The sequence below is a fragment of the Colobus angolensis genome, unplaced genomic scaffold, assembly GCF_000951035.1.
Source record: "Colobus angolensis palliatus isolate OR3802 unplaced genomic scaffold, Cang.pa_1.0 Scaffold26, whole genome shotgun sequence".
Lineage (NCBI taxonomy): Eukaryota > Metazoa > Chordata > Mammalia > Primates > Cercopithecidae > Colobus > Colobus angolensis.
In genome coordinates, this window is record NW_012115821.1 from 15,932,359 (window position 1) to 15,952,597 (window position 20,239).

The 20,239-nt window shown below is 40.9% G+C and overlaps 1 protein-coding gene across 2 annotated transcripts in view; it reads left to right on the plus strand.

The window, feature by feature from the left end:
- ERC2 (ELKS/RAB6-interacting/CAST family member 2) overlaps positions 1-20,239 on the plus strand; it is a 987,567-nt gene that overhangs the window by 20,953 nt on the left and 946,375 nt on the right. For both annotated transcript variants that reach the window (XM_011947267.1, XM_011947268.1), the window contains exon 2: positions 12,796-13,592. In XM_011947267.1, the coding sequence (XP_011802657.1) occupies positions 12,936-13,592 (657 nt within the window). In that variant the 5' untranslated portion in view covers positions 12,796-12,935. The remainder of the gene's footprint in view (positions 1-12,795; positions 13,593-20,239) is intronic.

Sequence of the window (20,239 nt, forward strand, 5' to 3'; positions counted from 1 at the left end):
CCATCTCTACTAAAAATACAAAAATTCGCCGGGCATGGTGGCAGGCACCTGTAATCACAGCTACTCGAGAGGCTGATGCAGGAGAACCGCTTGAACTCAGGAGGCAAAGGATGCAGTGAGCCGAGATCACACCACTGCACTCCAGCCTGGGTGGCAGAGTGAGACTCTGTCTCAAAAAAAAAAATCAATTAACCTGTGCAATTAACATCTACCTTCATCATATATATGTTATGCTTTAATAAAAAGTTTATAAAAATAAATGAAAAGAGAATATATTAAAATTAGATATTTAATGTAAATATCTTTATATTTTATAAATATTGTAATAGATATACTAAGATTAATATATTACAATATATTAAAAATAAACAACCCTTGCTCCCAGTTCATTTGTCCAAATTAAATCCAGAATGATGGAACCCATCTGCCAGTTTAGCTGGAAGTTCCGAATCTTTCCACCAGAGCTCCTTCCCAACCTTCCCCACTTCTCCCCGTCTCCCTCTTTCCTCTCCTCCCCACTGCTTTGGGCTTCCACAGCCCCAAAGCGAGCAGGATATGGATATAAATCCCACATCCACATCTGGAGATGGATCTGTCCGACCAGTCCATCACATGATTACATCTTGATGCCACAAGGTGTCGCTGTTGAGACTGATCTCCCTCGGACTGAAAGATACTATGCGTGCCCTCTGTGGTCCCCACTCTGTGGTCCGGCAAGGGAAGGCCAACCCATCCCCTGTGGCCAAGCTCAGACACAGTGTGCCATGTGGGGTGTAGCGGATGCTATTGGTGCCCCATCCGCATCTTCTCAGCACTCATGGCCTGTATGGGAACATGAGGGCTCTCTCTTCGGCCTCACTTGGGAGAGCCAGGTGAGCATCCCTCAGCCCATGATGGAGTTCCTTGCCCTTCCGGAGGCGCACCTATGAGGCCGGTTCTCCACTGTCTCTCGAAGCTCCTTCCAGTTGCTTGCAGCAGAAACTTTCTTGAAAATGCACCCTCGGCCGGATGTGGTGGCTCACGCCTGTAATCCCAGAACTTTGGGAGGCTGAGGCCGGAGAATCACTTGAGGTCAGGAGTTCGAGACCAGCCTGGCCAACGTGATGAAACTCTGTCTCTACCCCAAAATACAAAAATTAGCCGGGTGTGGTGGCGGGCGCCTATAATCCCAGCTACTCGGGAGGCCGAGGCAGGAGAATGGCGTGAACCTGGGAGTCGGAGGTTGCAGTATGCTGAGATCGTGCCAGTGCCCTCCAGTCTGGGCGTCAGAGGGAGACCCTGTCTCGAAAGAAAGAAAAGAAAATGCGCCCTCTATTGACTTCCTTCGCTTCCTTGTTTTAGTTCCAAATTGTCCTCTCAGTACTTTCTGGGAATACCTTCTAAATGAACCTCCTACACCCACATCCTTCTCTCAGCATCTGCCTGTGGGGAAGCCCAACGAGGACATATAGCCTTTCTCATGAGTTACAGCCGTGTGCACAGTTTTGTGCCCCACGTAAGGCTCCATATGGTATGGCGGGGTCTCCAGAAGCTTCTAGCCTTACCCACACACTTTGTCCATAGGGGCTTCTCCATGGCTACTGGGTCACTTGTCCTGAGTCCCAATCACCAACCTGGACTTCTATCTTGAAGTAATTATTTTATTTCTGGGAACTCTAGGTCTGGTGGAACTATGCTAATTTCTTCCCATAGATCTCACTTACTCTGAATCCTGGGCACCTAGGACTGGGGTGTCAGTGACTTCCCTCCCTGAACTTTCCTGGATCATTGTGCATAAAGCCACTTGCAAGATTTCATATTTTCCAAACCAGGGATTTGAGAAGGGGCAGCCTCAATTGGGTTATGAAAGGTTTCCTTATACCGTCACCAGAGGATTTAGGCTACCTAGTCCAACTCTACTTTAACCTAAACAAGAGGGCCATTGGGATGACCCTTGGCCAGTCAGGTTCTCTTATAAAAAGAAAAAAGATAGCATGTCTTTCACACCATGATTTAAAAAAAAAAAAAGCATTATGCTTTGAGAGAATGTAACTGAGACACCTGATTTGAATGGGATAGACCTTGTAGAGGGTGTGCTATTGAAACTATCATCTAAGTGATGGAATAGGAAATAATAGGAATTAGCCCTGCAAAGAGAACAGCAGGAGTAAAGCCTCTGAGACAGGAAAGGACTTGATGCACTGGAGCAGTAGGAAGAAGACCCTGTCAGAGTCTGTGAAGGAGAGAGTGGCAAGAGAGGAGGCGGGGGCTGTTGGCAGTGCTCAGATCCTGCAGGGCCTCAGGCCGTGGGAAGCATTTTGGTCTTGTCCACAGAGCAATGGGAAGCTTTCAAAGGGTTTTAAGTGGGTAAGGGGAGATATTTTGTGATTGTAATTGTATCTTAAAACAGTTTAGCTGATATTTTGGAAATAAGAGTAGAGGATGATAAGAGGAGAAGCTTTAGGAGGTATGAAGCAGCTTATGCAGGAGTCACGTTGGTTCAAGAGCAGTGGAAACAATGGAGAAGATTCAAGAGCAATTTTGGAGGTAGAATTAATAAGATTTGGTAAAGGACTGGAAGTGGGTGGTGAAAGAATGAATTGTTTAAGATTTTATATGTGAGTAGAGTGGTAAAAAATGTAAATACCTATTGGAGGAAGCAGGCAGAAAAGGAATCAGACTGAATATAAGATAATAGGGAGTGGAGGGGACTGTGGCAAACTGGAGGGTGCATGTCCTTTCTTGAAGGGGCAGCTGCTGGTTGCTCCAACCAGTTATTGCCATGTAGAAAGGTGAGCCTGACATTGTCAGATTTTCACATTTTTAAGGAAGCATCAGAATCTGGATTTTAATGTGAAATGTCTATCTTTGTTGGCAACTATTAATAGAAATTCTAAACAACACTGCTAGCTATACACAGCACATCTGCAGGTAACATCTGGCTCCTGGGCGGCCACTGCTTGTTTGAGATCTGTTTTCCATTGTGTCTTCCTTTAGAAAGGTTTTTAGAATTAGTAGTCTGACACAGAATTTTGGAAAAGTTAGGGATGCTGATTGGAACAAAAAGGGTATTTTAAGTTGGCAAAATCTTGGGAGATACTGATGATCTCAGCTCACACGGTCTGTCAGCAGGCCTCAGGTGATGGGCTGAGGCTGAGATCTGTGGAAATAAACTTAACCTAATTTAGAGCAGATAGCAGGAAGTGCTTTTGTCTTAAAATAGACCGTTCCAGACCATGATAGTCTGAGATACTTGAGTTAGACAGGAATCGAGGTTCTCCCCTGCCTTTTCCCTTCTGAGCTTATAGTTCAAGAGTCCTTAAACCTTTTAAGAGGGTGAGTGGATGAGTGTATATCTTATTTATGAATCCATATGCAATTAGAGAAAGCATTTTTATAGTTTCATAAAGCCATCTTTTGTTTTGTTTGAGCCATAAGTGAAACTTACCCTTGGACTTTGAATTTTATTCATGAGGTGCTTTTAAAGTGAAGGTTGTTGAGCAACTAATTTCTTGGGTGTTATGATTTTTTTTGATGTCAGCAACATTTGTTTGTTTCTGTACACAGTTTGATCTAATTAATAATTTACCCTTCTTACAGTTGCACATCACAAACATATAAGAATAGCAGGCATTTTTAAAGAGTTCACAGAAAAGTCCAATGACTGAACCTGTCTTGGCTTTATAATAAGTGTTTGAAACCGTAAGATCTTAACTGCTACCTTTTTTCCTCAAACACATTTATAGGTGGGTGGAAAAGCTTAAAAATAATTTTCTTTAAGTCAGTAATGGGCAATGGAAGACATGATTGCATTATTGATTGCTGAATAAAGTTGATCTTTTTATTCTTTCTCAGAGATTCATTTTATAGAATTAGAAAAAAATCAGGATAGATGAGAAATTAGGAGACAACAACCAAAACAAACAAACAAACAGACAAACAAAAAAGCACAAGTGTCAAAACAAGTTCCTTAAAATATATTGGGAGATGAAACACAGCCGGATGGGGCATGGCGGGTGGAGGGGGCGGGTGGGGCGCGACTGTGTGTGAGTGACTCAGTAGAACAAGTAGGAATTATGAGGGGCTTAGGGGGACATGACAGCCATGGGGACCAGCCTTTGCTTTATGTTGTCAACTGATTCTTTCCTTCTTCCATGAAATTGGTATCACTCTATGTGCTGCAGCCAGGGGTGAAATGGTCCCAGGAAACCACCCCTGCTCTTTATAAATTTTGTGGGAGAAACTAATTCCCAAATAGTGGTGAGCCTATGCCGCTAACTAAAATTTATTGTTAAGAAGCAGATGTATAGTGATGAAGACATTATCCTTTTACCTTTTTGATGGTCTGTGAATTTCCTGTTTGATTTGATAAGTTCAGTGGAATTGAACATAATCTCTTGTCCACTGTGATCTTGGTAGTGTAAGCAACAATGTGTTTCCACAGCTTCTTATGCAGCCTGTCAATGGCTGACTTGTATTCCTTTTAACAATCTGGCTTCTTTGTCGAAGTGTGAAAAATAAATACAGAATTATATTTGTTTCCTGGCCTAGTAGGGCTGAAACTTCAACCGGTCATTATTTTGATCTTCTATCTTTTCCTGTTAGAGGTCAATTCTGATTGGGGTTGATTTCATGTCCCTGCCCTTAAAGCAGCGCGTAGCCCTGTAATCATCTTCCTCTCAAATCCTGTTATATCTGAGGTGAAGAAAGCTCTTACAGAGAAAGTCCATTCCAGGGACCAAACTTCCCACAGTCAGAAACTGTGTCTGTCTCAATCACTGCCTTATTCCCTGCATTCAACAGTGGGAGTTAAGCTGATGCTTAAAAAATATTTATTGCATGAGTAAACTCAAGTGTTCAGTGAAATGTTTTCAGGTATTCTGAAGGGAAGAGGATTCTGTTGTCAAATAAATTTTGGAAAAACTATATTATATACTTAATTTTGGGATAGTCACAATACGTATGAGTGTCCTAAAAGTCTCTGAGACATCTTGGGTTAAAATGAAAACCTCAGTAGCCTTGTTTATCTGAATATTTGTCAGACTGTTCAGGAAGTACTGGTCTAAGGCAGAGCTGGAGTAGCACAACGTTGGTACTTAATAAATACTTCTTGGCTGGGCACGGTGGTTCATGCCTGTAATCCCAGCACTTTGGGAGGCTGAGGTGGGTGGATCACTTGAGCTTAGGAGTTCAAGATCAAGCCTGGGCAACATGACAAAACCCCGTTTCTACAAAAAATGCAAAAATTAGCCAGGTGAGATGGTGTGTGCTTGTGGTTCCAGCTGCTTGGGAGGCTGAGGCATGAGAATCACCTGAGCCTGGGAGGCAGAGATTGCAGTGAAGCGATATCGCTCCACTGTACTCCAGCCTGGGTGACAAGAGTGATACTCTGTCTTAAAAATAAATAAAAAATACTTCTTAAGGTTTATTTACTGAATATGTAGTGCTGAAGTCCTGAGTTTGGTAATTTGGGGATTTTTTTGTGGCCTCAAGAGGAGATGGTGGCTTCTGGGATATGTTGAGAGTAGAGTAGAAGCTGTGAAGGAGAGTCAAGAGTAAGGATGTGAGTATAAATTGTTGCATTTTGATGTTTAAAAAATTAATTAATTTCATAGAGATGGGTTCTCACTTTGTTAGGCTAGACTTGAACTCCTGGGCTCAAAGTTTCCTTCTGCCTCAGCCTCACAAGCAGTGGGACTATAGGCACACGCCACTCTGTCCAGCTGTTTCCTTTTTATTTTATAATTCTTTTAAAATTTATCCTAGGGAAGGCTGGGAATGGTGGCTCACACCTGTAATCCCAGCACTTTGGGAGGCCGAGGCGTGTGGATCACTTGAGGTTAGGAGTTTGAGACCAGCCTGGCCAACATGGTGAAATTCCGTCTCTACTAAATATACCAAAATTAGCCGCTTGAACCTGGGAGGTGGAGCTTGCAGTGAGCTGAGATTGTGCCACTGCACTCCAGGCTGGGAGACACAGTAAGACTCTGTCTAAAAAAAAAAAAAAAAAAAAATTTATCCTAAGGAAGTAAGAGCTTATCAATCTGAATATTGCTCAAACAGAACATTGAAAAGCTTTATCAATCAGAGTATTATAAAGCTTTATCAATCAAAATATTAATTATGATATTTCCATTTAAAAATAATTACCTAAGTGTTCTATAGTAGGTGATTAGTTAAATAAATGATTAGAGAGCTACTCAATGACGCATTAAGTGATTGTTTCAGTTATTTTGCTGTGTAACAAAAATCTGTAAAACTTGGAGGAGGGCTTTAAACAATAATTTATTACTTCCCACCATTCAGTGGGTTGATTGGTGGTCTTGTTACATATAGTGATGGCTGTTATTCATGCAGCTGATTAAAGACAGTGGCTGGGCTGGGCTGGAAGCTCCAAGATAGCTTGTCTCACTGGATTGGTGTTTTGGTGCTGACTCTTGGCTGGGTGCTTTGGTTCTCCTTCATGTGGCCTCTCTCTCTATGTGGTGTTTCATCTTCCAGGGCCGTTCTGTGTGGCTCCTAATTTTGGCAAGATAGCTTGGACTTCCTTGCATCATGGCAGCTGAGTTTTAAGAGAACAAAACCAGAAACTGTCAAGCCTCTTTAGGGTTTGACTCAGAGCTGGAACAGTGTCACTTCTACTACATTTGTTGGTCTAAGCGGGTCACAAGGCCAGTCCAGATTCAAGGAGAAGGGAAATAGAATCAATTTCTTGATGGAACTAATGGAACTAGAGACAATTCTGTATAGGAAGGAGACGAATTTTGATGACCATCTTTGGAGACTCATAGTGTCTGTTAAAATCATGTTTTATAAAAATATTTGGCCGGGCGCGGTGGCTCAAGCCTGTAATCCCAGCACTTTGGGAGGCCGAGACGGGCGGATCACGAGGTCAGGAGATCGAGACCATCCTGGCTAACACGGTGAAACCCCGTCTCTACTAAAAAAAATACAAAAACTAGCTGGGCGAGGTGGCGGGCGCCTGTAGTCCCAGCTACTCCGGAGGCTGAGGCAGGAGAATGGCGTAAACCCAGGAGGCAGAGCTTGCAGTGAGCTGAGATCCGGCCACTGCACTCCAGTCCGGGCGACAGAGCGAGACTCTGCCTCAAAAAAAAAAAAAAAAAAAAAAAAATTTTGTGGCATCTATGTTAAGTGGGAAATGGAGATGACGTTAAGATAAAACATGGAGGAAAAGGAAAATACAAGATTTTATATAGTATTTATATAGTTTGACTTATATAGTCTTTATATTGTCTGACTTTGTCTAAAACTACACACGCGCACACACACACACACACACTTAAAAGGAATTGGAAGTTACATAATACATACTGGCTAGTTTTGAACTGCTGTCCTCAAGCAATCCTCCTGCCTCAGCCTCCTGAGTAGCTGGGATTACAGCAGGAGTCAACATGTCCTGCCAAGCCCATTCAGTTTTTTTTTTTTTTTTTGAGATGGAGTCTTGCACTGTTGCCCAGGCTGGAGGGCAGTGCCGCGATCTCGGCTCACTGCAAGCTCCACCCCCTGAGTTCACTCCATTCTCCTGCCTCAGCCTCCCGAGTAGCTGGGACTACAGTTGCTCGCCACCACGCACGGCTAATTTTTGGTACTTTTAGTAGAGATGGGGTTTCACCGTGTTAGCCAGGATGATCTCGATCTCCTGATTGTGTGATCCACCCGTCTCGGCCTCCCCAAGTGCTGGGATTACAGGCGTGAGCCACCGTACCCAGCCGCATTCAGTTTTATGTGTGTGTTCTACGAAACATTTCAGGAATAGGGAAGACTGGTATTATGCTAACTTGTTAACAGAGGTTATCTGTGAGTGACAGGATTGAGAGTGTTTTCATTTTCTGCTTTATGCATATTTGTATTTTCTAAATTTTCTATAATAATCTATTAGTTGTTTTAATAATTAAGAAAACTAATAAGCCAATTAGAAAGTCTTGACAAATTTCAAAGATTGGAAAATATATGTTACATTTTATGATCCCAATGTTATACAATGTGAACCAGAAAGTTTTACCACAACATTTCTGTCCACTTTGACATTTAAATATATTATTCTCAATAATTCCTGGGATAGAAAAATTTCAAAATAAAAACAGCAAAGTATTTACAAATGACAGTAAGAGTTTATACATACAATTCTGGAATATGCAGCCATGTGTATAATCTTATATGCATTCGTTAGGAAATGTGATTACAGAGAAATGAACATGCAATGCAAAAGGGCAAAAATAACATAAAGGAAGTAGAAATTTTATTAAAGATAAAGAGATATCAATGAAATGGAAAACAAGATGCAGTAAAATACATCAATAAAACCAAAAGCTGTATCACTGAAACTCTCAGAAAATAGAGAAACATTTGTCGTATTGTCATCAACGGAAATACAAAAAACACAAACAACATTGGAAATGAGATGCGGACATAACCGAAGATGATTTAAAATTTTTTAAAAGTTATACAAAATAATGCCAATAAGACTGAAAAATATACATGGAATAGACTGTGAAGAGATGTTTTAATGATAATTGACACAAAATAGGTAGAAAACCCAAATAGACCAGTAAACATAAGTGAAAAAATTAAAAGATAATCACCGACTAATCCCATTCTGTGTTTTTTTGCTTTTTTTAAAGAGACTGGGTCTCTCCCTCTGTCGCCCAGGCAGGAGTGCAGTGGTGCAATCACAGCTCACTGTAGCCTCAAACTCCTGGGCTCAAGTGATCCTCCTGCTTCACTCTCCCCAAGTAGCTGGGACTACAGGCGCATGCCACCACACTGGGCTAATTAAAAAAAAATTTTTTTTAGAGACAGGGTCTTGCTATATTGCCCAGACTGCTTTTGAACTTCTGTCCTCAAGCAATCCTCCTGCCTCAGCCTCCTCAGTAGCTGACATTACAGCAGGAGTCAACATGCCCTGCCAAGCCCATTCAGTTTTATGTGAATAGATGTTCTACAAAACATTTCAGGAATAGAGAAGACTGGCATTATGCTAACTGTTCCAGAACATATGAAAAATGGAAAGCTTCTCAATCTATCTATGATACTAGCATATATCTGATATTAAACCTAGAAAAGGAGAACCCAAGAAATCTATGGGCCAGTGGCAACGTATATTGCTTTTTAAATAAGGAAACATTATTTCAAACATGGTAATACATCTTTTCATGTTATATGTTATGTGTGTGTGTTTCCAAAGGGAGCAAACTAACTTTTTGTTTGTTGGTTATTGCAATTCTCCAAACTCTTGGCCAGGTAGGCAGGTAAATTCACTGAAGATTAAATCTGTGTGGGTGTAAATTTTATGGTGTTCAGGGACCTCAATTCTAGTCACAGATCTCAGAAATGTGTATCTCTAGATATAAAGGGAGCAGACAGAGGAAGACAAGTTAGATTTCATCACTTTTTCTAGGAAGACATCTCTGTAAGTGGTGGCCCAGTTAGAACCTGGACATCTAGATTCTAAGCACAGAAAAGATGCATTCATTTAACTGTTGGAACCATAGAAAGAAAATCATTTTTTTGAATGACAAAAGTATATATCATTATTATGTTACCAAAACACCAGAGGTTCAGTCCAGGTCCTGCTGCTTGCTGCACAGAAGGCCAATCACTGAGACAAGTATTGCCAGAGTAGAAGGCTTTAATCAGGTGCTGCAGCTGAGGAGATGGGAGATCAGTTTCCAATCCATCTCCTTAACTGACTAACATAAGTGTTTATATAGCAGGGAAGAAATGTAATCATGAGTGGAAAAACAGGAAATAGGGAGGGATAGGGAAGAGGAGTTGGTCAACAGGAAGCAGATAGGGCAAGGCAATTATGACAGATGAGGGGTCTGACATCTCATTGTCCAAATGCAGTGATCTGGTGAGTTTGAGCTCCTTGACACTATCTGGGAGCCCTGATGGTTGGTTTCCTTAGAAAGGAACTCAGGTAAGACAAATGCAACTTTCTCAAGTTTTAAAACTGGGAGGTCGATTTCTCTGTTTTTTCAAAGAAATCTTTAACATCAGCTTTTTGGGACAATTGGGTCAGTTTCAATTGTAGAAAATTTAGAGTATGCAAATGAAAAGAAAATGAAAACCTCTTGGAATTCCACCGCTGATAACATTTTGATGTGTGTCATTCCAGCCTTCTCTGCTGGTGATTGTATGTGTATTTGTGTGTTTTACAATAGTGTGAGTAAATCACAAAATTGTTTTGTTGTCTGCTCCCCCTGCCACCAGTATGTCATGAACATCTTTCCATCTTATTAAATATTCATATAACTGCCTGTTCCGTTATTCCACTGTCTCTCTCATCATTTATGTCACTGAATTCTTATGTTAGAACTATTGATCCTCTCTTTTTTACACTACAGATTATTCATGTAAAAATCTTAGATACAAAATGGTTTTTGTGTATTTCCAAGAAAAACAAAATTAAGCCCTGAGCAACATAAACATTTGAAATGAAGTTCTTTAGTTAGAAACAGGTGTATAATTTTTAAAGGCCTCTTTAGGGAAAGGGGAAACCTTTATAGAAAACATTTTTTTCGTATTGTATGTGTCACTGTAAGTGACAGAAATCTCATCTAGAATTCAATGTAGCAAAAAGGAAATTTATAGACAAATGCATCAGTTATCCATTGATCCTGTAATGTGGCAAAACAATCAACCACAAAACATCAGTGACATAACTAAGAAGCATTTATCAAGTGCATAAGTGTGATGTTTAGCTGATCTCAGCTGGGCTCGCTTATGCCCCTGTGCGCAGTGTCTGGTTGGCTAGGTAGTTCTGCTGACTTTGGCTGGGCTTGCTCACACATCTTGGGGCTGCTTGGCTGTTGGCTAGGACAACTTGGTTCTATTTTATATTTCTTATCTTCCATCAGGCTATATTGGGAATATTCTAATTGCTATGGTAGAGGAAAATGAGCAAGAGAGTAAACATATGTGTTGCTTAAGGCCTCTGCTTACTTCACATTTGTTATCACCTTCCTGGACAAATAAAGTCACATGACTGAACCTAGCATCACATTGGGAAAACACTGCCAAGACATACATAAAAAAAAGAGTAAAAACTGGGAGCTTTAATGCAATCAATCACCTGGCATATGTAACTAAAATGGCCGGGGAACCGATGTATAGATGATAGATGATGATAACTTCTATGACTCCTGGATCTGGAGTATGAAGTGATGTCACCTGGTTTGGTTTCACACTCTTTGAAGTTTAGCTCTGGTTCCCTTTGTATTCTCTTCACCCTTAGGGAGGCCCTTTCCACATTGTAGTACTCACAGCTCTATCTTGAAAGTAAGGAATTCCAGCTGAAGAAGAGCTTATCTTTCCCAGCTGTTCCCACTAGAATCATAGTATGGAGTCTTGTTGGACCAATGTGGGTCACATGCCCATCACTGAACTAGCTACCATGTCTGGAGGATACAATATGATGGTTGACCAGGTGTGGGTCATGTTCTCACCCCTTGCACCATCCAGGATGGTGGAGTGAAGGGAGTCAACCTTACCTAAACCCAATGAACTGTGAATAGGGGGTTTGGAACAATTTCTCTAAGGAAAATAGTGACAGTATTATCAGAAAGTGTGTATTTGGGAGAAGGGAAAGGGATGAATAATAGGCAGGTGAAAATAAAAGATACCCCTGTATATTGCTATTAATGTACTTATCTCATTGAGACACTTACCTTCAAAATCTATTTATTGACTATTTGAGACTAGGCACAAAACTAGGTGTTTTATAAACATCATCTTACTTATTTCTTACAATAGTAGATGGTATTGTAAGATCTCTTATTGTTGTAAAGCTGAAGAAAAATAAAACACAGTAAAGACTTCCTAAGAGGAAGAACAGGAGGCCATAATGCACCCCGTTAAGGCTATATGGGTGCTAAAATTGAAGGGATACTCACAATGCTGTAGCCCCAGCTACATAAAATCTTCACTAATATACTTCAGTAACCATGATGGGAACTTCTTCTCCTTTGCCATTTCTGTATAGATATGAAGTGGTTAATACGAATATTAAGGTCAACCAAAATGGGAACTAATTCTCACGAGGACAGCCTGAAAGATATGTGTGAAAGGGAAACGAGATAGTACTGTTGTTTTCTCTGGTAATATCATTGAGGATCTGGCTATGTGTTTAGGCATCCCATTGGTTGAGTTACCTCTTTTTCTTCTAACTCCAGGATGGCTAGTAGGTTTGAATTCATGTGTCAATGCCAGTTGATTGGTGGTAAGCCATCTAGAGTGTTGTGTTGAGAAGAATTCTGAACCTGTGGAAAAGAGGACTGTGATAGATTAGTGATGTTTGTAATGAGTACAGGAGGCAAAAGTAACAACATGAATGCCAAATATTTGACAACCCAGGAAGCAGCAGCTTCTCAGAGTCACTTTCAAACCACATATGTATGGGGGTTATGCCCCAAAGGAGGGGTCTTTTTATAGCTAAGGTCTCCATGATGGGGAATTCCGTGGGAATTTTCTGGAGGTTCCAACTCTAACCTTAGCACAAACCAATATTGAGAGCTTCATTTTCCTAAGGAATAGACCTTATTTTTCACTTTGAGAATTTTTATCTTGCTTAGGGGCAGGATGGGGGGAATTTATAAAACTTTCACCTGTATTAGTAAAGTTTTAGAGTTGCTTTTCTTTCTAAATGAACATTATGGGTGTGGCTCTTTCTATCTGTCTATTATTAATCACCTATCTACATAGGTTCATCTATTATTATCTTTATTTGTATATTTAAAAATATACAGTTAGAGTTCTAAAGAAATTTGTTTTTAATTATTCTTTTTTTCACTCTAGATCTTTGAGTGGAGTTATTTTCTGGTACGGACTGTGAAAAGAATGCGGTGAAAATTCTGGACAATCGTGGAAATATTAGCTCAAACCCCAACTTCGTATAGCATTTCTTCTCTTCAGTAACACCTCATAATACAAGAAAAATGTATGGAAGTGCAAGAACAATCACCAATCTGGAAGGTAGCCCTTCCAGATCCCCTCGTTTGCCAAGGTCTCCTCGTTTGGGCCACCGAAGAACAAGTAGTGGGGGAGGTGGAGGAACAGGCAAGACTCTGTCTATGGAGAATATCCAGTCCCTCAATGCAGCCTATGCTACGTCTGGACCCATGTATCTGAGTGATCATGAAGGGGTGGCTTCAACAACTTACCCAAAGGGCACTATGACTCTGGGAAGGGCTACGAATCGAGCTGTATATGGAGGCCGTGTCACAGCCATGGGGAGTAGTCCCAATATTGCTTCTGCTGGACTTTCCCACACAGATGTCCTTTCATACACAGATCAACATGGTGGGCTGACTGGCTCATCCCATCATCACCACCACCAGGTCCCCTCCATGTTGAGGCAGGTAAGAGACAGCACAATGTTAGATCTTCAGGCCCAGCTGAAAGAACTGCAGAGAGAGAACGACCTCCTCCGGAAAGAGCTCGACATCAAGGACAGCAAGTTGGGATCTTCCATGAACAGTATTAAGACTTTCTGGAGTCCTGAGCTTAAGAAGGAGAGAGTCTTGAGGAAAGAAGAGGCAGCGCGGATGTCTGTCCTCAAGGAACAGATGAGGGTTTCCCATGAAGAAAATCAGGTAGGTCATGGCTCATCTCAGTATTTTTCAGCCTTGGCTTCTCACTGAGTGGTTGATGCTTTGCAGATGGTACCACGACTTGTGCAGAAGAAAGTTTGGCATCATCAAGAAGGTTATGGCTTAGTATGTGTTTGACTTGGACACTATGAGAGAGTATAGGAAATATACCATTACAGCTTGTGATTTCCTTATTTTCCAATAACCTTTTCACATGGTTGCAGATGGGGAGAGGGGTGGGGTGGGGAGGATCACTCCTCATTGCCTAACTTTTGTACTTGGCTAATTTTGTTTTCTTTTTCAGCAGTTGCAACAGCTGTTCAGATGTACCTCCTTCTGAATAGAAGAAAATGTTAATTTCTGTAAGAACAAACACTTTAACGGCAACATTTAGAGGGCCACATTTGACTGGTGAATTGATTTTTATTTTTAAGCACCAGCACCATTATTTCCTTCTAGAATAAGTGAAGTTTGTTCTCTAAGTAGCAAATTGAACAATATGAAATGGAATTGGATCAAATGGGTTTGCTTTGTTAGAGATACACAATAAATTTTAACTTGGTGTTTTTGCCTTCATCCATTCAGCATTAATTAATTATCAACTACGTGCAAGTCACCTTCATACTCTTCTTTGATCCATCCTTCATGCCACAGGAAGAACAGGTTCCTGGTGTCTATCTGCAGTTATGCTATTTTCCTGCTTTAAAGCCCTCAGTGATTACTCATTGCCTCCAGAATAAAGTCTACCTTCTTTTTTTTTTTTTTTTTTTTTGAGATGGAGTCTCACTCTGTCGCCCAGGCTAGAGCACAGTGGCTGGATCTCAGCTCACTGCAAGCTCTGCCTCCTGGGTTTACGCCATTCTCCTGCCTCAGCCTCCCGAGTAGCTGGGACTACAGGCGCCTGCCACCTCGCCTGGCTAGGTTTTTTGTATTTTTAGCAGAGACGGGGTTTCACCGCGTTAGCCAGGATGGTCTCGATCTCCTGACCTCGTGATCCGCCCGTCTCGGCCTCCCAAAGTGCTGGGATTACAGGCTTGAGCCACCGCGCCCGGCCAAGTCTACCTTCTTGACTGAGCCCATAGAACTTCTACCAGAAGGCCTGGGCCAACATTTCCAGCCTTTTCTTGTGCCACCTCCCTCCACATCTGTGCTTCCTGCATCACTCCCTGGTAATTCCTGCATACACCCAAGGTTTTGCACTGCCATGCCCTTGCTCTTGCTGCTCCCTTCCACTGGTGGCCTTCTCAGCACCTGCTTTTCCTGCCACCTCTCTTTCAATCCCAGCCAGTCTTCATTTCCAAATCCTACCTATTCTGTCAGGCCTGTTTTTTATGCTGCTATTTTCTTTTCTTTTTTAATGCCTACTCTATTTCCTAAAATGCTGCTATTTTTATAAGAGCTTTGGAATCAGACATACCTGGGTTTAAACTCCAGCTTCATATCTCTCTCTCTATCTCTCTCTCCTTTTTTGTTTCAGAGACAGGGTCTTGCTCTGTTGCTCAGGCTGGAGTGTAGTGATACTGATCATAGCTCACTGCAGCCTTGACCTCCTGGCTCAGGTGATCCTCCATACCTCAGCTTTCTGAGTAGCTGGGACTACAGGCACATAGCACCACAGCCTGCCAATTAAAATTATTATTTTTTCTGTAGAGACAAGATCTTGCTATTTTGCCAAGGGTGGTCTTGAACTCCGGGCTTCAAGGAGTAATTCCAAAGTTCTGGGATTGCACACCTGGCCCCAGCTTCATCTGCAGTTGGTGCTTATAGAAGTGCTAAGAGCTGGGATATAGGGAATGTGATACCACATGGCTCAAAAATTCCCAGATATTATTTAACTTTCTGAAGGAAATTGAGATAACTCTAAGTTGACTGAACAAGTGATTTTCCAATTACTGGCTTTGATGTTGGTCTAATGAAGTGCCCTGCCTTTCTTGGAGTCATCTGCTGACCTTCCTAACTGTTTCCCTGGCAACTTCTCCTTTGGAGTTTAAGCGCCTGTAGAAGCATTTGTGATCTATATGAAAATCTGTCTTTTGTCCTTCTTCTATGTGTAGAAAACAATCACCTTATCCTTTTGAGTATCTAACAGAGCCAAAGCTAGTTTTCGGTTCATAGTTGGAACCGAAAGCTTTGTTCTTCACTCTAAAATGATGCTCTTCAGTATCATTTCTGCTTCTTTCTGATTTTGCAAGTTCATAAAGTCTTTATGAACCTGTTCTACAATGCACATTTCCCCCCAGTTTTATACTGGTTTTCTCTTCATTTTAATTTTTTTGGAAAATGGTTAAAGCAGTTTAGGAATGGTGCAAACAGGGACAAAAAGTTTGAAAGCTCTTCTCTAAACTGTTAGCTCCAAAGTGACTTATCTCATGCTTCTTTCATTGAATTTATCTTTGAGCACAGACCCCAATTATACATGTATATTTATTTATAAATTACAGGATGCATTATGCTGCCAATGTATTATGTGTCTTCTAAGACATCCACAAAGAGTTAAATGTAGATGAGATAGAGCAAAATAATACACTGAGATACATTTTAGTGACATATAAAACCTTTTTCACTTTTATTAAAAACATTTCACACCACTTGTCCATTTCATAAGGGTTAGTTTAGTTTAGAATAGGTGATATCCATAATTCCACTTAACTGTCTCATGTTGCCATAAGCCACGAGTGTGTGAATGCTTGAGGGCACTTCCATTATCCCTTCCTTGTTCTGGTCTGTACTGTGATCACAGGATACCTTGGTATTGTAGGTGAAATGTGACTGTGTGACATATGACTCAGTGAAAGCTCCAGTATTAATCTGTATATTTAATACAAGTAAAATGCAATTTTCTCTTTTAGATTAAAAAATGTAAAATGAGGAAAAAGTATGGAGATTTTGAAAAGTCAGTTTACTTGCAATATGATGTCTTACAAAGTAAAAAATATAAAGATTGACAAAAAACAAGTTATTAAAAAAACGGTCTTCTCTTTTTGGGAGTATATTAGGATCCCTTTTAGAAGTATAGGAGTACCTGTTGGTCAGGATAGGGTAAGTTTTGCTGCAGTAACTAACAAACTTCAAATCTCAGTGAATTTACATATTAGAGATTTATTTCTTATTTGCCTAAAGTATGAAGCAGGTCAGGTGACTCTGTGGGACAGGTCTTTTCCGTGCAGTGACTCAGGATCCAGGATTTCTGCATCTTGATGCATGGTTTCAAAGGTTGCTACAGCAGGGGAAGAGAGTGACTGGAGATGGCACATTGGTTCTTTAATTCCTTGAACTGAAAGTGACATAATTGCAGGGAGTAGGAGGTGGAGTCCTCTCTTCTGTCCAGGAAAGGGAGGAGAGATACCTATATGGCGGATAACTACCAGTGGGGTTTTTATGTTTGTCCAAAAGTGGAGCTAAGTGAAATAAAGTTTGGGGAGCAATCTTCTGCTATTGCTGTTTTTTCTATTATACTGCTAGTGCTACCAGTAGACATTTGTTGAGGGCCTACTGTGTGCTAGGCATAGTGCTTAGTGCTTTGTGTACATATCTTATTTAGTGATTCCATCAGTCATCTGAAGTAGGTACTAGAACTTTTCTTATTTTACAGATGAAGCATAAATGTAGAGAGAATAAGCAACTTGTCCGAGTTCACACAGTTGGTAAGCAGCATAGCTAGGGTTTAAGGCATTGGTCTATTTCATGCCAAAGTCTAAGACCTTAACTTTATGATCACTACCTCCTTAAAAGATCACTGAGCTGTGATTTAGTGTTATAGGAAGATCCTACTTCGTACATGCTAGATGAAAAAATGACTCGTTTTGATAAGATGATTAAGAATGTGATTATTATTAGCATTATTGTTTTTATTTTGAGACAGGGTTTCTCTCTGTCACCCTAGGCTGGAGTGCAGTGGTGCGATCCTGGCTCACTGCAGCCTTGACCTCCTGGGCTCAATCACTCCTCCCACCTCAGCCTCCCTAGTAGCTGGGACTACAGGTGTATGTCACCATGTCTGGCTAATTTTTGTACTTTTCTGTAGAGATGGAGTCTTCCTATATTGCCCAGGCTGGTCTTGAACTACTGGGCTCAAGTGATCCTCCCACCTCAGCCTCCCAAACTGCAGTGTTATCTTGGTACTGTCACTTGTGCTTTTGCCTCATGATGTGTTTTCTTAAAATGGAGAAGAGTGGGGCAAGGGATTATGGACATCTAACTCTTTGGAATGGCATGATTACAGGTGTGAGCCACTGTACCTGGCTGGAATTTGTATTCTTAACTAGGAATGTATTTCTTTTTCCTAGAGATGGTTTTTGTGCTATTTAGGGTTTTCACCATTTACCATAACTTAATTTCCTTTTAGAGGAAAAATCATGGAAACTTTTTCTGTATGGAAGAAAGAAATACAAAAGAGATAAGGGACATTTGATTATGGTTTCTTATCCACAATAACCAGAGATTGCATCTACCAAGGTAATTCTTTCAGGGGTATTTAGATATTTAGAATTTCACTAACCTAAGTTCTAATGATCTAAAATAATTTGAACTGTTCTGTGTGAAGAGAAATTGGAAGCAAGTCCATTATAGGATAGAGGTAAGGAGATTGAAGTGCTCTTGTATAGGAAGTTCATGGTTTTATAAATATAATGCTAACTAGCACAGCCCTTTCCTTCTTATGTGCAGTATAGTCGCGGGCTCCTGCACATCAGTTTCTTTGCAGTAGATTTTGAAGTCCTCATGGTTCTTTCTAAGGGAGCTGAACCCAATTCCAGATCTAAGGGAGGATGCTGAACTCCCTCTCTGTGTTACAGGGAGTGCAGGACTGTTTGGAACCTTGGGGCTAATGAGTAGGTGGCCGTGACCAAATTTCTTATTTGCAAAGGGTTGATACTCAGGTTCTTGGATGGATATGCCATCCCTTCCTCCATTCCCACTTCTCCTCCACCTGGTTCCCTCCAAGGCCTTAGCCACGCATCTCTACATGAATATAAATACATTTGCTTTACTGCTAAGAGTTGCAGCGCTGAAATTTAGAATCATGTGCTTGTTTGTATAAACCAGAGTGCACGGATGCAGTGTTATCTTGGTGCTGTCACTTGTGCTTTTGCTTCATGATATGTTTTCTTCAATTGGAGGAGAGTGGGGCAAGGGATTATGGACAGCTAATTCTTTGGAATGGCATGAACCCATAGCCCATGCTCTCAACGTCACACCTGTAGAACAATTGCGGGAGAGATGAGGAGAAAGTATTGAGAATGGATGTTCTGCTGCCACGTGAGGTAGCCCCTTATTATTTTTAGTGGCCTATGGTATTGGGATAGGTGTTATGAGGGGCAGGGCTGATGAGAGGGTGGATACAACTGTAGGGAAGTAAACTGAACCTACTTTCTCTATAAGAATATAGGTTTGTCTTTTCTTTATATCTTTATTCTATTGTGTGATGGAGATCAAAGAAAGGAAACATAGGAGTGAATACTTTTTTTTTAAGGTTCATAAAAACTTCTATCTAGTAGTTTGGTACATAAGAGTTATTGACTTTTCATATTCCTAGGTATTTTGTGCAATTGTTAACGTTGTATTTCTAATGGATTTCTTCTAAATTAGGTATACATAAAGCAATTTTTAGACATTTTCCTAGGTTGTGCATGGCTAGCCAAGGCTCTGCATGAATATAAATAGCATCACACACTAGGAGATTGTACTAGATCTAATATTTACCCATCTTGCGTGTGCAGAAGTGGGACAAGGTCATTGGGAAACGTAACCCAAGAAGTGTAAGTAAACCTGTCTGGGGAATGTTACAGCTTTTAAGCAATGGTTATATGATCATTTCTATTTTTGGCTTAACACAATAGGAAAGAATCTACTCTAAATCAATATTAATATGAGTTTTTGATGAGTTTTTGATCCAGTTTCAACATAGGATTTATTGATTCTTATTTTGAACATGAAACTTGCAAAGATCGAGACGGATCACATTTCTGTGTTTCCTTTATCAGTACTGCTTTTCTTTTATTTGTATAACTGCAGGGCCTTTTGTTTTCTTTTCTTTCTTTCTTTTTTTTGAGACTGAGTCTCGCTCTGCCGCCCGGGCTGGAGTGCAGTGGTGTAATCTTGGTTTACTGCAACCTCCACCTCCTGGGTTCAGGGAATTCTCCTACCTCGGCCTCCCGAGTAGCTGGGACTACAGGTGTGTGCCAGCACGTATGGCTGATTTTTGTATTTTTAGTAGAGATGGAGTTTCACCATGTTGGTCAGGCTGGTCACGAACTCCTGACCTCAGGTGATCCGCCCGCCACGGCCTCCAAAAGTACTGGGATTACAGGCGTGAGCCACCGTGCCCAGCCTGCAGGGCCATTTCAACAGGGGTCGTTCAACTATGTTCTATTAAAATACTAACTTCACTGTAAGTATCCAGATATGATGAGTTGTGCCAATTGGAAGTGAGTGATAGAATTTCATCAGGTTTGTGGGTGGAACTCAGATGTACTCACTCCTCAGACTTGCCTTACCTCAGACTTACCTTCTTCCAGGCTCCTTTCTTTCTACCACTGTAAGTTTAAGAAACCATGGATCCTTCAAAGCCAGCATTTCCAAAATGTGTGCAGGGAGATAACATTTTTCTTTTTACTTTTTTTTTCTTTTTTTGAGACGGAGTCTCACTCTGT